Source organism: Tachysurus vachellii, chromosome 24, assembly GCF_030014155.1.
Source record: "Tachysurus vachellii isolate PV-2020 chromosome 24, HZAU_Pvac_v1, whole genome shotgun sequence".
NCBI lineage: Eukaryota > Metazoa > Chordata > Actinopteri > Siluriformes > Bagridae > Tachysurus > Tachysurus vachellii.
In genome coordinates, this window is record NC_083483.1 from 5,655,871 (window position 1) to 5,671,422 (window position 15,552).

Consider the following 15,552-nt stretch of genomic DNA (forward strand, 5'->3'; position numbering starts at 1 on the left):
CTTGTGTCAAGCTGCCATTATGATGAGCTTTAAGACTTTATGTCATTATAGTGGAATCGGGAAAACTGACGACTCACCGATTCCTCACACACACTCTGGATGACCACGTTCCTAACCCAACTCGTCTTCTGTTGTTTTGCTCTTTAGGAGAAGCCAAGAACATCCCTCCCTACCCCGGGCCGAACAAAATGAGGGACTGTTACTGTACGGTGAACCTGGACCAGGAGGAGGTGTTCAGAACCAAAATCATCGAGAAGTCATTATGGTGAGGGATCTCCGGCATTCCTTTCATTCCATCATACCGCTCTGGAGCTCTGTGATGCTCAGTCGCAGCCCTCATTCCGCTGTACTGTGTGTGTGTGTTGGGGGAAGGGAATTATGTGGTGAATGTGATGTAGAACACAGGAAGGAAGGACTGTGGTTATTTTGTGCAGTAGTTCCTTCTAGGGATGGATGATGAAAACCTAGTAAAGCCTGAGAGTGTGTGTGTTTGTGTGTGTGTGCCGGAAGGGGTAGATATGATGTGTTTACCTTACTTCAAAATCATCAGCAGTCCCGAGCTGCCCATGTGAACGGAGTGAGAGAGAGAGAGAGAGAGAGAGAGAGAGAGAGAACAGTAATTATACAGGACAAGCAGTCACAGTGTTCCTTCCCACTCAAAAACGACAGACTGAGATTAAGATACAAAAAAAGATGAATCAAACAGAAATGGAAGGAATAAAACAAAGTATGGGTGTGTCTTTAAAGAAACCAACCATTTTAACTTGCTCTGACTGGCACAGGACAAAATTCTCCGCTTTAAATACCGTTTTTCTTTTTATTCCCACTGGGATGAGAGATATTCATTCATTCATTCATTCATTTTCTACCTCTTATCCGAACCACCTCGGGTCACGGGGAGCCTGTGCCTATCTTAGGCGTCATTGGGCATCAAGGCAGAATACACCCTGGACGGAGTGCCAACCCATCGCAGGGCACACACACACAATGAGAGATATGATAATATTAATTGGGTTTTTTTTTGTTTTGTTTTTTTTACTGATGGCTGAAAAATTCAGACAATATCTCATCTGTTTATCTTTAGATCCATATCCATATCAGAATGCCTACAACATGAAACGATTCACTTGATCACTAGATGCTATTTTTGTCCATATCCCACATAGACACGTATCTCAGTCCATCCAGGATTTCACGGAGATATTCGGGATTGATGTGCTCAAGATTTTGTAATGTGAATTGAAGTTTATTTATTCTTTCACTCTAGCAGTGAAGACACATGTGATGACATGTAACGAGCTGCACTCATGTCCAACACACGTATTGGCTTATGATAAATGAACATAACTGGAATTATAATAATGAAGTAGGGGTGTGGGCACGGTGGCTTAGTGGTTAGCACGTTCGCCTCACACCTCCAGGGTCGGGGTTCGATTCCCGCCTCCACCTTGTGTGTGTGGAGTTTGCATGTTCTCCCCGTGTCTCGGGGGTTTCCTCCTGGTACTCCGGTTTCCTCCCCCGGTCCAAAGACATGCATGGTAGGTTGATTGGCATCTCTGGAAAAATTGTCCCTAGTGTGTGAGTGCGTGAGTGAATGAGAGTGTGTGTGTGTGTGCCCTGCGATGGGTTGGCACTCTGTCCAGGGTGTATCCTGCCTTGATGCCCGATGACGCCTGAGATAGGCACAGGCTCCCCGTGACCCGAGGTAGTTCGGATAAGCGGTAGAAGATGAATGAATGAAGTAGGGGTGTCAAAATTTTTAAGAGAAAATATTACTTTCTTAAAAAAATATCTCCAATGAGATTATTTTGTTACACCAAGCATAAACAGTTTCTTCTGTTATTGAACTTTAACTTATTGTGTTAAGTTATTTAATTAGCTAGTTAGTTAGTTAGTTAGTTAGTTAGTTATTTGGTTTGTTATGTTTTAACACATTTCTTAAGGAAGTAAGTTTTCCCAATTGACCGAGTTTGTTTGTAGATTTCCGTTTTCAGATTCATGTGATTGCGATTCTGATAGTAATCTTGTAACGTCCGTTCTGACCGATGGTGAAAGTTTTGCTCTGTTTCCTCTTTGACCGCAGCCCATTCTACGGCGAGGACTTCTACTGCGAAATCCCACGCAGCTTCCGCCACCTCTCTTTCTACATCTTCGACAGGGACGTCTTCAGGAGGGACTCCAGCATCGGTGAGTCTCACCACTGGGTTTAAGTCTCGTCATTCATTCCACGCCACCCAATGTGTAGCTTTAACAATAGACATCGTGACCAGAGGTGACTGCAAGAAAAAAAATCGGAGACAACATGAGAAAGAAACCTTGAGAGGAACCAGACTCATCTGGGTGACACCAGATAGTGTGATTATAAATCTTTTCTCTGCTATAACTGTGTACTATATGAACAAAATTCACCAAGAAAAAAGACAGCATAGCAAAACTGTTCATATCAGTTGCAGTCTGAAACGGTGGCGCTATCCACATCAATCCCACGTATCTCCAGGCTGCTCAGGTGGTCCAGCAGTGAGCAGCTTACACAAGATCAGACGCCGACCAGAAGTAGGGCATCAGGGTGGATCAGGTAGGTCCATGGAGCAGAAGGGGTCAGGATCAGTGGGAGGGGGAGAGAGAGAGGGGAGGGAGAGAGAGAGCGAGAGAGAGAGTGAGTGAGAGAGAGCGAGAAAGAGAGAGAGAAAGTGTGTGTGTGTGAGAGAGAGAGAGAGAAAGTGTGTGTGAGAGAGAGGGGGGGAGTGAGAGAAAGAGAGAGAGAGAGTGAGTTAGAGAGAGAGAAAGAGAGAGCGAGAAAGTGTGTGTGAGAGAGAGAGAGAGAGAGAGAGAGAGAGAGAGAAAGAGAGTGTGTGTGAGAGAGAGAAAGAGAGAGAGAAAGTGTGTGTGTGAGAGAGAGAGAGAGAGAGAGAGAGAGAGAAAATCATGCACAGACTCTTCATTCTGACGTTTTCAGTAATCATAGTGAAAAGCTGATACAGATCAGACCACAGACAGCTTAATCAGTGTCCAGTCCTGGACCGTAGTATGATTTACAGGACAGAGTTGAAGCCATAATAAAGCAAGAATATTTAATGAATGTCCTTGATAAAAAATAGGATAAATGAGCAATGGTTAATGAGTCACAGCACCTACAAACACTTTTCTCCCTCCAGAGCCTAGAGGTGTAGAATTAAGAGTTAAAACATTAAGTAATTAGCACCAATAGCTATGTGCTTCTTGTTCACAACAGCAATCAAACACAAAATTCAAACACACCGACTAGCCTAGAACAGCACGAGTGACACACAGAAACGGTAACTAACCCAAGAACGCTCATGAAGATAAAATTGATTTAAATTACGACATTTCTTCAGAAGCTGTGGATCTGATTTTTAACGGCGGCTCATCGCCCGTTGATGCTCAACAACAGCAGCGTTTGATGGAACTGCTAAAAAAAAACTTATCTTCCTGTTGTCCAGAGCTGTATGTAGGTCACTGTGGTAAGATGCTGACGACTGTGTGAATCACACCATGACTCTTCATCACTCAGTCAGTCAGACAGTGTGAGCAGTTTAGCGGCGCTAACAGTCCTGCCCTTCTACCTGAAGCTGTAACTCTGTAGATGTAATGGGCTTCATATGTTTAGCAGATGTGAGGAGTAGCAGTGTGTTGAAACCAGAACGTTTTACTGTGTTTTGTTACGACTTCACTATACCATATAGCTTATAGAGCACAGTGCCAATTAAAGCTCTAAATAACCAGCCGGACGCTCTACGACATTCCCGACCCTTAATTATGAAGAAGTATGTACTTGTCTGAGACTAAAACATGACATTATCTACTGCAAACTGCAAATCATTTTAAAGAACATGCCACTTTCCTGATACTCAGGATTAGGTTATTATTAACAGGATTAGGGAAATCGTAGGCCATGTTCCAGATATTTCTCCAAAACCGTTTCAATTTAATTTGCTTTTAACAATGGGCAACTTTGATATAGTTAAAGATTCTGATTTATCCCTGACAAGACGACATGAGGAAGAGACCTTGAGAAGAACCAGATTCAAAAGGGAAACTCATCCTCAAATGGGTGACAGCAGAGAGTGATTATAAATCATTTCCAAGCAGCACTAAGTGTGTTGGAAAGATTTTCTGTATAAGCATCGGGTCATGGTTGAGCTTTAAGCCTGTAATGTCCAGGTGAAGCAATTCACTGTGTAATGACATTTGAGCACTGAAATGGAAACGGAAGGGGGAAAAAAACATCCTTCCAGTTTCTTACTCAAAACTGGGTCACAGAAAGCCTCAGGGGACTCAGGGCATGAGGCAGGGGACACACCGGATGGGGTCCAACCCCTCACAGGACACAATCCCACACTACAGGCAATTTAGTGGTGCTGAAACTGGAGTACTCCACACAACATTAACAGACCAAACAACCCCCTAAACCCAGAGGTGCAAGGCAGACGTGTTAATCACCGAGCCATCATGCCCCAGGGAAATGCAATGATTGATCATCATCTTATTGCCAATTAATTGGCCTGTATTTCAACTTAGTTGTTCTTTATGGCTGTGTTGGTGAACTTTCCATCCCCACATTAACACACACACTCTTGTGACCCGCATTTCATCATTAAGTCAGGGGTTAATCTAAGTGGCCGTATCTTACCCCACTGGTGCAGTTGAGTTATGTTGAGTTATGTTTGAAGCCATATCACGTATCCAGCAGTGGAGACCACACGAAAAGAATGCTTTCTGAGTTCCCTTAGTACGTGTGCGTATGTGTGTGTGTCTGCTCTGTTTCACCCCGCTGAGTGTGTGTGTGTGTGTGAGGTCTCCCTACTTATCTTGCGCTCCCTCCTATGCTCAACCTAAAACATGCTTTATACTTGAAACAAATCCCGTGCCAAAGAGCATCACAACCCTGAGGCAGTGCTTTACTAAAATTAACCACTTTATTAGACTTGGCTACATGGGTGTAGTTATGTATGATGTAATACATGACATGAATGTTTTAGCAGCTTTCACTTGAAAAACTAAGAGCCAAAATGTTTTACTTCATTGTATGTATATATGTGTGTGTGTGAGAGAGAGAGAGAGAGAGAGAGAGAGAGAGAGAGAGCATGTGTGTGTGGGTGTATATGAGTGTGTGTGTGTGTGTGTATGTTTGTGTGTGTTATTGGTGGAAATTGGGGAGAGACAAAACAGTAAAGAAAAGAGGAAGGAGGGGGGAGTGAGTGGGGGAAGGGAGGGACGTCTCATGTGTCAAACATTTACCACAGCTGCGCTCATTAGAGACTGTGTGTGTGTGTGTGTGTGTGTGTGTGTGTGTGTGTGTATGTATGTGTATGCAGGGGGCTGTGGAGGCAGGGGGGAGGTGTTGATAACAGCAGTGAGAATGTTTCCATGTATTTTTTTCAGGCAGCTGCACTCAAGCCAATAAGAGCTTCACGTTTACATGGCTGTAGAAACATCGGCCAATCCGACCTAGTCTTTGGTCAACTTCAGCTGGTCTTTTTTGACCAACCAAAGAGCTGTGACTAACTTGGCGAGCAAACAGCCTCAGGCCTTTATATGTTACCAAACATTGGTGAACAAAAAAAGGTGTAGTTTTCCAGTCACACTCACTGTTTGTTACTCAGTTGTTAGTTTCACATCACAAAGTTCTGGTTTGCTACTGCAAAACATCTTCTAAAGTTGCGGTGTTAATCAGAAGTAAACATCACTGACTGACTGAAACGTTGCTCCTTCGTTTTGCAGCACAAATGAACGAAGTGTTTATTTCAGCAAAGCAAAAATAAACACTTTTTAAGTTGTGAGATTTTCAATAAAACTTCCTAAACTCGATCAGATGTATAGCAGATTGTTTAGTTTAGATTTTTTTGCTGCTAAATGAGGAAAAAAAAATTCATCGATTCATGTGCGATGAAGACACAAACAAAAGCCTCCTCTTCTCCACTGCAGCTAAACTCAGTAAAAGAGAACTAATGTAGCTAGCTGTACTTAACGTTTAATTTCCTCACTAACGTTATAAAGAACAAAGCTTGTAGCATAAGCGTGTAAACAGAGCCAGGTTTGGGATGACTGACAGTGGTGTTGGGAATCACCTATAGATAGATTCCAGCTAACACGAAGCAGTGAAACAACTGAACGCAACGCTATTAGCGCATCCCTCCTTTTCAGCACAGAAGCCCATCATTACAGTACAGCAGCTATGTTAGTGAATCATTTGAAGCGTATGAAATGTAATCAGCTCTGTTTGTACGTATCTGTCTCTTTTCCTCCCCCACACACGATTTTACACCATGCGAGTGATCGAAAGTGTGCCAGTGTTGTGGTTATTTGTGAGCGTAAGAAGCAGAGCGAAGTCAGCGGATGTCGGTTTGCGCTCGTGTGAGCGACACATCTGATCTGCCAGAAGATCCGGTGTGTCTCTCACTCTCTCTCTCTCTTTATCTTTTTCTTTCTCTCTCTCTCACTGTCTCTCTCTCTCTTTATCTTTTTCTTTCTCTCTCTCTCATTCTCTCTCTCTCTCTCTCTCTCTCTCTCTCTCGCTCTCTCTCTCCCTCTTTCACACTATTTCTCTGTTTCCTCTGGTGTTAATGAATGTAGGCTTTTTGATAATGAGTGTAATTTAAGCTCTTGTACTGTTGTCTCTGTTCCAGAGTCTGAGGTCGTGAGTAAAACACTTGCTTGTGTCATACGTGTGCATGATTGTAATCTTCTCAGTGTTATGTCTTCTTTCTACACCAGCAAAGTTGCCATGTCAGTTCCTTTTTCGTTTCTTACATGCAGTGATTTTACGGGGTGTGTGTGTGTGTGTGTGTGTGTGTATGTGCGTGAAACCCAGGACAATTCAGTGAAATAGTAATCAAACCAATGTATTGACCCACAGTTTATTCTTGCAGAACTTCCTGTGAGCAGATGTTTTGGCCCATGCCGGACAACGGATCAGCTTGACCTTCTGTGCTTTATTTTAAGTTACCTTGTGGTACATACTGCACTTATTTAAACATAACATGAGATGATGTGATCATGGTGGTGCGAAGACTTGCTGCGGCCACTCCGGGTCCCAAAAAAACTGTGTTTTTATGTCTGTTAGTTTTGTCCCCCCGTCCCCGAACCCATTAGTAAATCATCAGAACAACCGGAAACGTTTGTACTGATGACATAGTCCGTACCTGCCCCTGCTTCGTTGTTGTTTTATGGTTTATGTCTGTTTATATGTTGCACTGTTGACCTGTGAGACATGACATCTCGTTCCACTGCATGTCTTAACATGTAAGCGGAATGACAATAAAGCTAACTTGAACTTGAACATCATATTAAAAATCAGGATGGCCATGATGGCAGGACAGGACAATTTCTCAAAATACCTAAGTGTTTTAGTTCTAGAATCTGGGTGAACCTGGTGTTAAGTGTTAACACATGCTTTCAGATCTGATGTTCAGACAAGAAAGTGCCAAAGTAACAGCCAGCCAGCCATTTTTAAATGAAGGTGTAAGACTCAAAGCAGCACCCAAGCCACAAGTGATAAAACAACCTAGAGATATACATTTCACAACATCCACATTTCAAGTCTAAACTGCATGAATCTCTTGGCATCTTGGAAATCTTTCCTTGGCATCTTTTTTATTTCTTCTGCTTACTTCTGTCTCTGCAAATCCCAACACCCTCCTGGTGTTTAGAGCAGGACTCGTAGAGGCTGTAGTCTGTGTTTTTAACAGCAGAACCTGGTCTTCTTTGAGTGCTTATAGTTGACGACCAGTATGGACAAAACCTCTGTTAAAATGTTAGGCTTCCTTGTTCCCAGTCCTGTAAATCAATCTGGATCATGATGATGCAGGAATGTCCATCATTAGGGGTCTTAAAGCCCAGGAAAGGCAAACCTTCTCAAAGCACTCTTGGGTTGGCACAGCAGAAATGCATCAAAACTGTTGCCACAATCACAAATTCAAATCCCAGTGATGCTGCAGCTGTCTGTGAGACAGTGAGTGAGACACTGAATGAGTGAGTGAGCGAGACAGTGAGTGAGACAGAGAATGAGTAAGTGAGAGAGTGAGTGAGTGAGACAGTGAGTGAGACAGTGAATGGGTGAGTGAGACAGAGTGAGACAGTGAATGAGTGAGTGAGACAGTGAGTGAGTGAGACAGTGAGTGAGACAATGAATGAGTGAGTGAGCGAGACAGTGAGTGAGACAGAGAATGAGTAAGTGAGAGAGTGAGTGAGTGAGACAGTGAGTGAGACAGTAAATGGGTGAGTGAGACAGAGAGTGAGACAGTGAATGAGTGAGTGAGACAGTGTGAGTGAGACAGTGAGTGAGACAGTGAGTGAGTGAGACAGTGAGTGACTGAGTGAGACAGTGAGTAAGTGGGTGAGACAGTGAGTGAGTGAAACAGTAAGTGAGTAAGTGAGACAGTGAGACACTCTCACTCTGAGTGAGTGAGACAGTGAGAGAATGAGATAGTGAATGAGTGAGACAGTGAGTGCGTTAGTGAGACAGTATGTGAGACAGTGATGGAGTGAGTGAGACAGTCAATTCAATTCAAGTTTATTTGTATAGCGCTTTTTACAATAGACATTGTCTCAAAGCAGCTTTACAGAACATAGACATAGAACAAAAGGTTAATATAAAGAATAATATAAAGATTAATAGAGTACAAAATTCAAGATTAATGTTAGATAAATTTAGTTCACAATGAGTAGGTATTTATCACCATTGAGCAAGTCTGAGGTGACTCAGGTGACTGTGGTGAGGAGGAAAAACTCCCTTAGATGGTAAAGGGAGAAACCTTGAGAGGAACCGGAAGGGGAACCTCATCCTCATGTGGGTGACACTGGAGGGTGTGATTATAAATATACAATCTAACAGATGATGTATAGATGTAAAAGATCACATGGAGTTCACATCTTTTTAGTATTGCAGAGTCTAACTGTAGCTGATAGATCTAGATGCCTTAGGATTCGCTGAGTCGGCCTCATCTCAGTGGAGCTCCAAAATCTTCATTGCAGTATGGATGCAGTATGGATGCCTCGGGATGGGTAGAAGGAGAGAAGCAGTGGAGAGGGATTAACATAGATGCTTTTCATAATATTTGCAAGTCTGATTTAATAGTGCACAATGTTATGGGATGTATTACTGTATGTGTACGCCTGACTAAAGAATTGAGTTTTTAATCTACATTTAAACTGGGAAAGTGTGTCTGAGCCCCGAACACTATCAGGAAGACCATCCATCCATCCATCCATTTTCTACCGCTTATCCGGGGCCGGGTCGCGGGGGCAGCAGTCTAAGCAAAGACGCCCAGGCTTCCCTCTCCCCAGACACTTCCTCCAGCTCTTCCGGGGGAATACCGAGGCGTTCCCAGGCCAGCCGAGAGACATAGTCCCTCCAGCGTGTCCTAGGTCTTCCCCGGGGCCTCCTCCCGGTTGGACATGCCCGGAACACCTCCACAGGGAGGCGTCCAGGAGGCATCCGGAACAGATGCCCGAGCCACCTTAGCTGACTCCTCTCGATGTGGAGGAGCAGCGGCTCTACTCTGAGCTCCTCCCGGGTGACCGAGCTCCTCACCCTGTCTCTAAGGGAGCACCCAGCCACCCTGCGGAGGAAACTCATTTCGGCCGCCTGTATCCGGGATCTTGTCCTTTCGGTCATGACCCAAAGCTCATGACCATAGGTGAGGGTAGGAACGTAGATCGACTGGTAAATAGAGAGCTTCGCCTTGCGGCTCAGCTCTTTCTTCACCACAACAGACCGGTACATCGACCGCATCACTGCAGAAGATGCACCGATCCGCCCGTCGATCTCCCGCTCCATCCTTCCCTCACTCGTGAACAAGACCCCAAGATACTTAAACTCCTCCACTTGAGGCAGGAGCTCTCCACCAACCTGAAGGGGGCAAGCCACCCTTTTCCGGTTGAGAACCATGGCCTCAGACTTGGAGGTGCTGATTCTCATCCCCGCCGCTTCACACTCGGCTGCAAACCGTCCCAGTGCACGCTGAAGGTCCTGATTTGAGGAAGCCAACAGGACAACATCATCTGCAAAAAGCATAGACGAAATCCTGTGGTCCCCAAACCAGACTCCCTCCGGCCCCCGACTGCGCCTAGAAATCCTGTCCATATAGATAATGAACAGGACCGGTGACAAAGGGCAGCCCTGCCGGAGTCCAACATGCACCGGGAACAAGTCTGACTTACTGCCGGCAATGCGAACCAAACTCCTGCTCCGGTCATATAGGGACCGGACAGCCCTTAGCAGAGGGCCCCGGACCCCATACTCCCAGAGCACCCCCCACAGGTCACCATGAGGGACACAGTCGAATGCCTTCTCCAGATCCACAAAGCACATGTGGACTGGTTGGGCAAACTCCCATGAACCCTCCAGCAACCTGGCGAGGGTATAGAGATGGTCCAGTGTTCCACGACCGGGACGAAACCCGCATTGTTCCTCCTGAATCCGAGGTTCGACTATCGGCCGAATTCTCCTCTCCAGTACCCTGGCATAGACTTTTCCGGGGAGGCTGAGGAGTGTGATCCCCCTGTAGTTGGAACACACCCTCCGGTCCCCCTTCTTAAACAGAGGGACCACCACCCCAGTCTGCCAGTCCAGAGGCACTGTCCCCAGCCTCCATGCGACGTTGCAGAGGCGTGTCAACCAAGACAGCCCCACAACATCCAGAGACTTGAGGTACTCAGGGCGGATCTCATCCACCCCCGGTGCCTTGCCACTGAGGAGCTTCTCAACTACCTCAGTGACCTCAGCTTGGGGTATCGACGAGTCCACAACTGAGCCCTCAGCCTCTGCTTCCTCAATGGAAGATATGTCGGTGGGGTTGAGGAGAACCTCGAAGTACTCCTTCCACCGTCCGAGGATGTCCCCAGTCGAAGTCGATGTCCCCACTCCCACTGTAAACAGTGTGAGCAGGGCACTGCTTCCCCCTCCTGAGGCGCCGGACGGTTTGCCAGAATTTCTTCGAGGCCAACCGATAGTCCTTCTCCATGGCCTCACCGAACTCCTCCCAGACCCGAGTTTTTGCCTCCGCAACCACCCGGGCTGAAGCTTGCTTGGCCCTCCGGTACCTATCAGCTGCCTCCAGAGTCCCCCGAGCCAACCAGGCTCGATAGAACTCCTTCTTCAGCTTGACGGCATCCCTTACTTCCGGGGTCCACCACCGGGTTCGGGGATTGCCGCCACGACAGGCACCGGAGACCTTACGGCCACAGCTCCGAGTGGCTGCATCGACAATGGAGGAGGAGAACATGGTCCACTCGGACTCAATGTCTCCAACCTCCCTCGGGATCTGGTTGAAGCTCTGCCGGAGGTGGGAGTTGAAGTTTTCTCTGACTGGAGACTCTGTCAAACGTTCCCAGCAGACCCTCACAGAACGTTTGGGTCTGCCAAGTCTGTCCAACTTCCTCCCCCGCCATCGGAACCAACTCACCACCAGGTGGTGATCAGTTGACAGCTCCGCCCCTCTCTTCACCCGAGTGTCCAAGACATACGGCCGGAGGTCAGATGAAACAACCACAAAGTCGATCATCGACCTCCGACCTAGGGTGTCCTGGTACCATGTGTACTGATGGACACCCTTATGCTTGAACATGGTGTTCGTTATGGACAAACTGTGACTAGCACAGAAGTCCAATAACAGAACACCACTCGGGTTCAGGTCGGGGGGGCCGTTCCTCCCAATCACGCCCCTCCAGGTGTCACTGTCGCTGCCCACATGAGCGTTGAAGTCCCCCAGTAGAACGATGGAGTCCCCGGTTGGAGCACTTTCCAGCACCCCTTCCAGAGACGCCAAGAAGGTCGGGTACTCTACACTGCCATTTGGCCCGTAAGCACAAATAACAGTGAGAGACCTATCCCCGACCCGCAGGCGCAGGGAAACGACCCTCTCGTTCACCGGGGTGAACTCCAACACATGGTTGCTGAGCTGGGGGGCTATGAGCAAGCCCACACCAGCCCGCCGCCTCTCACCGCGGGCAACTCCAGAGTAGTAGAGAGTCCAGCCTCTCTCAAGGAGTTGGGTTCCAGAGCCCAAGCTGTGCGTGGAGGCAAGCCCAACTATCTCTAGTCGGTATCTCTCAACCTCCCGCACCAGCTCAGGCTCCTTTCCCCCCAGCGTGGTGACATCCCATGTCCCTAGAGCCAGATTCCGTGTCCGGGGATTGGGTCGCCGAAGCCCCCGCCTTCGACTGCCACCCAATCCACATTGCACCAGCCCCTATATCAGGAAGACTAAATATGAAAACGCTCTACCACCTTTAGTAGACTTAGATATTCTTGGAACTACCAGAAGTCCTGAGTTTTGTGATCTCACAGAGCGTGAAGGATTGTAACGTGTTAGAAGACTAGTTAGATACGTGGGAGCTAAACCATTAAGAGCCTGGTACGTAAGTAGCAGCAGTTTGTAATCAATTCTAAACTTAACAGGTAGCCAGTGTAGAGATGATAAAATTGGGGTTATATGGTCATACTTTCTTGTCCTAGTGAGAACTCTGGCAGCTGTATTTTGGACTAACTGTAGCCTGATTATTAAAGACGCTGGACAACCACCTAGTAATGCATTACAATAGTCCAGTGAGTGAGACAGTGAGTGAGACAGTGATTGAGTGAGTGAGACAGTGAGTGAGACAGTGATTGAGTGAGTGAGACAGTGAGTGAGACAGTGAGCGAGTGAGTGAGACAGTTAGTGAGTGAGACAGTGATTGAGTGAGTGAGACAGTGAGTAAGTGAGACAGTGAGTGAGACAGTTAGTGAGTGAGACAGTGATTGAGTGAGTGAGACAGTCAGTAAGTGAGACAGTGAGTGAGTGAGTGAGTGAGACAGTTAGTGAGTGAGACAGTGAATGAGTGAGTGAGACAGTGGGTGAGACAGTGAGTGAGTGAGTGAGACAGTGAGTGAGTGAGTGAGACAGTGAGTGAGACAGTGAGTGATACAGCATAAGCAGCCGTTCAAAAGGATATAGCTGGCTTTCTTCACCTTCAATATTTACTAACAGTTGTCTGAGAAGAGAGAGCTCTCAGTGAGTGAGTGAGTGAGTGAGACAGTGAGTGAGTGAGTGAGACTGTGAGTGAGACAGTGAGTGAGACAGTGATTGAGTGAGTGAAACAGTAAGTGAGTGAGTGAGACAGTGAGTGAGACAGTGATTGAGTGAGTGAGACAGTGAGTGAGACAGTGATTGAGTGAGTGAGACAGTGAGTGAGTGAGACAGTTAGTGAGTGAGACAGTGAGAGAGTGAGTGAGACAGTGATTGAGTGAGTGAGACAGTGATTGAGTGAGTGAGACAGTGAGTGAGACAGTGATTGAGTGAGTGAGACAGTGAGTGAGACAGTGAGTGAGTGAGTGAGACAGTGATTGAGACAGTGATTGAGTGAGTGAGACAGTGAGTGAGACAGTGGGTGAGACAGTGAGTAAGTGAGACAGTGAGTGAGCAAGTGAGACAGTGAGTGAGCAAGTGAGACAGTGAGTGGGAACTACAAGACTAAATCAGGGAGAACAAGAAGGAAACATAGCTGTATTTTTGTGTATTATTTCCTCACTCTACAATCTCCAACCCTGGTATTTATTTATTTATTTATTTATTGTCTGCACCAGTGCTAGGCTCAGAGTAAGCGACAAGGTTTAAAGCTAAGTTCGATGCTTAATCTACACATCACACGAACACAGATTAAAGTAACAGAAGGCAGTATGACAGCCACAGTGTGTAGACACACACACACACACACACACACACACACACACTCTTAAGCCATGAAGAAAGTCAGACCACACTGTTCTCAAGAGCCAACAACTAAACAGGAGTGAGAGAAGAGCTTTAGAGTGAAAACACACTACTCTAAATAAATAGTAAATATTACAAGAGGAAATCTAATGTTCCCAAGGCCAGTTATTTCTGCTCATACCGGTCAGAAGATCATGAATGACAGTCTACTTTAACTTTTGTTAAGTTGTATCTTTCCCCACTTGTGAAGTGGTTTGGCCAGGAAACAGCAGGCGTTTGTGCATTTCAAACTCGGTTATGTCAGTCTGGTGCGTCTGCTTGTCATCTGTGTGTGACTTAAATTTGTGTCTTGGCTCATGACCAACTGCTTTGATGGGTTGAGAAACAAAATACACCAAACATAAAATCCTTATAGACAGAAGACAGATTGTGGTATAAAATACACACACTGAAAACGTGCAGATGTGACAGAAGTTCATCGCTCTCCAAAGCAAATAAATGTTGTCGAACATTTTTTAAATAAAACAAAGTCCATCAGTAGAGCCTGTAAAGAAATATGCTTCTCTGTGCACACGATGACTGTACTGCAGTGTCACACATTATTTCAGGTAAAAGCGTCTGATGCAGTATTAGAGCAGGTTTGATTTCCCTGCATGGGCCTGTTCTGTTAATCTGACTATTATTCATTTCCGCCTGCAGCCTCTCTCAGCTGAGAAGCTGGTAAGCAAAGAAATGTCAAGTGCACAGCATGCTAGGAGCGATGATGTATGACGACACGGAGGGGAGTCCTGAACGCCGGGATTGCTAACACTCCCTACTTTGTTTTAGTCAAGATTCTGTTCCACTTACTGAGATACCAGGAGCTGAAAAGCATTTCCTATTTACTCAAGCTTTTAAATTTCCACTCAGATCTCTGGGAGCGTTCTGGGAGCTTTACACTCATGTGCCTTTCTGTTCTGTGAGAAAAAAACAGCAGTTAATAAGCGCAGGCCGAGTGTGATTTCCACCGACTGGACTGAAACGCCTTTTTTTTTTTTTGCTGCGGTATTTCAAATGCAAGAACAGAAGGATAAAGTGACTTTATATGTGATGGTTATATGTGATGTCGAGTTCTGTTTCTGAGCACGTTCTATGTGTTAGTAGAGCTGTGTTGTGATTGCTCGTGTGTCCACAGGTAAGGTGGCGGTGAAGAAGGAGGACCTTCAGAAGTATCATGGTAAAGACACCTGGTTCCAGCTGCAGCCCATCAGCGCAGATTCTGAGGTGCAGGTAGGGATCTTCTCTTTCTTCAGCTTTCTTCCTCTTTTTTTCTGTCCCTGTGAGTCACTCGACTCGTTTGTCTAAATTGTATTAAGTACAGCTACTAAAAATAATTTTGTCTGAAGGGAAAGACTTTAATTCCACTTGGTAGAACTGCTGTGTTTTACATTTTACTCTTCAATCTTTGTGTAATCATCATCATACACAGACGGCAAGCTAATCGGTGGGTTAATCGAGGGGGGTCTGGTGTGCGCTATAAATAACATACAGGCAATAAATCTAAAACAGCACAACACGCAGTAACAGTAGATAACACGGGTGCAGCTATCAGCGTCCAGCTCGGCAAAAGGGTCAGAACCAGGTTCATTTACGTGGCTTCTGTCTAAAGTGACTTATAAGTAATTCAGAATGCAAAGCACACAGTTGGAGCGATCAGGTCCAGTTTAAGGGCTCCGTGTAATCCTGGGGATTAAACTCATAACCTTTTAAACTATCCAAGGTAAATAAGGTAAAGATTTACGGAAGGGAAGTGGTCAGGTTCGATCACTGAGACAGGGACGTGATCTGGGGCCTGACATCA

General features: G+C 45.9%; 1 protein-coding gene across 1 annotated transcript in view; it reads left to right on the top strand.

Annotated features, from left to right (window-relative positions):
* rasa3 (RAS p21 protein activator 3) overlaps window positions 1-15,552 on the top strand; it is a 72,587-nt gene that overhangs the window by 18,654 nt on the left and 38,381 nt on the right. The window contains exons 2-4 of the mRNA XM_060860244.1: window positions 148-265; window positions 2,084-2,187; window positions 14,887-14,981. Coding sequence (XP_060716227.1) covers window positions 148-265; window positions 2,084-2,187; window positions 14,887-14,981 — 317 coding nt within the window. The remainder of the gene's footprint in view (window positions 1-147; window positions 266-2,083; window positions 2,188-14,886; window positions 14,982-15,552) is intronic.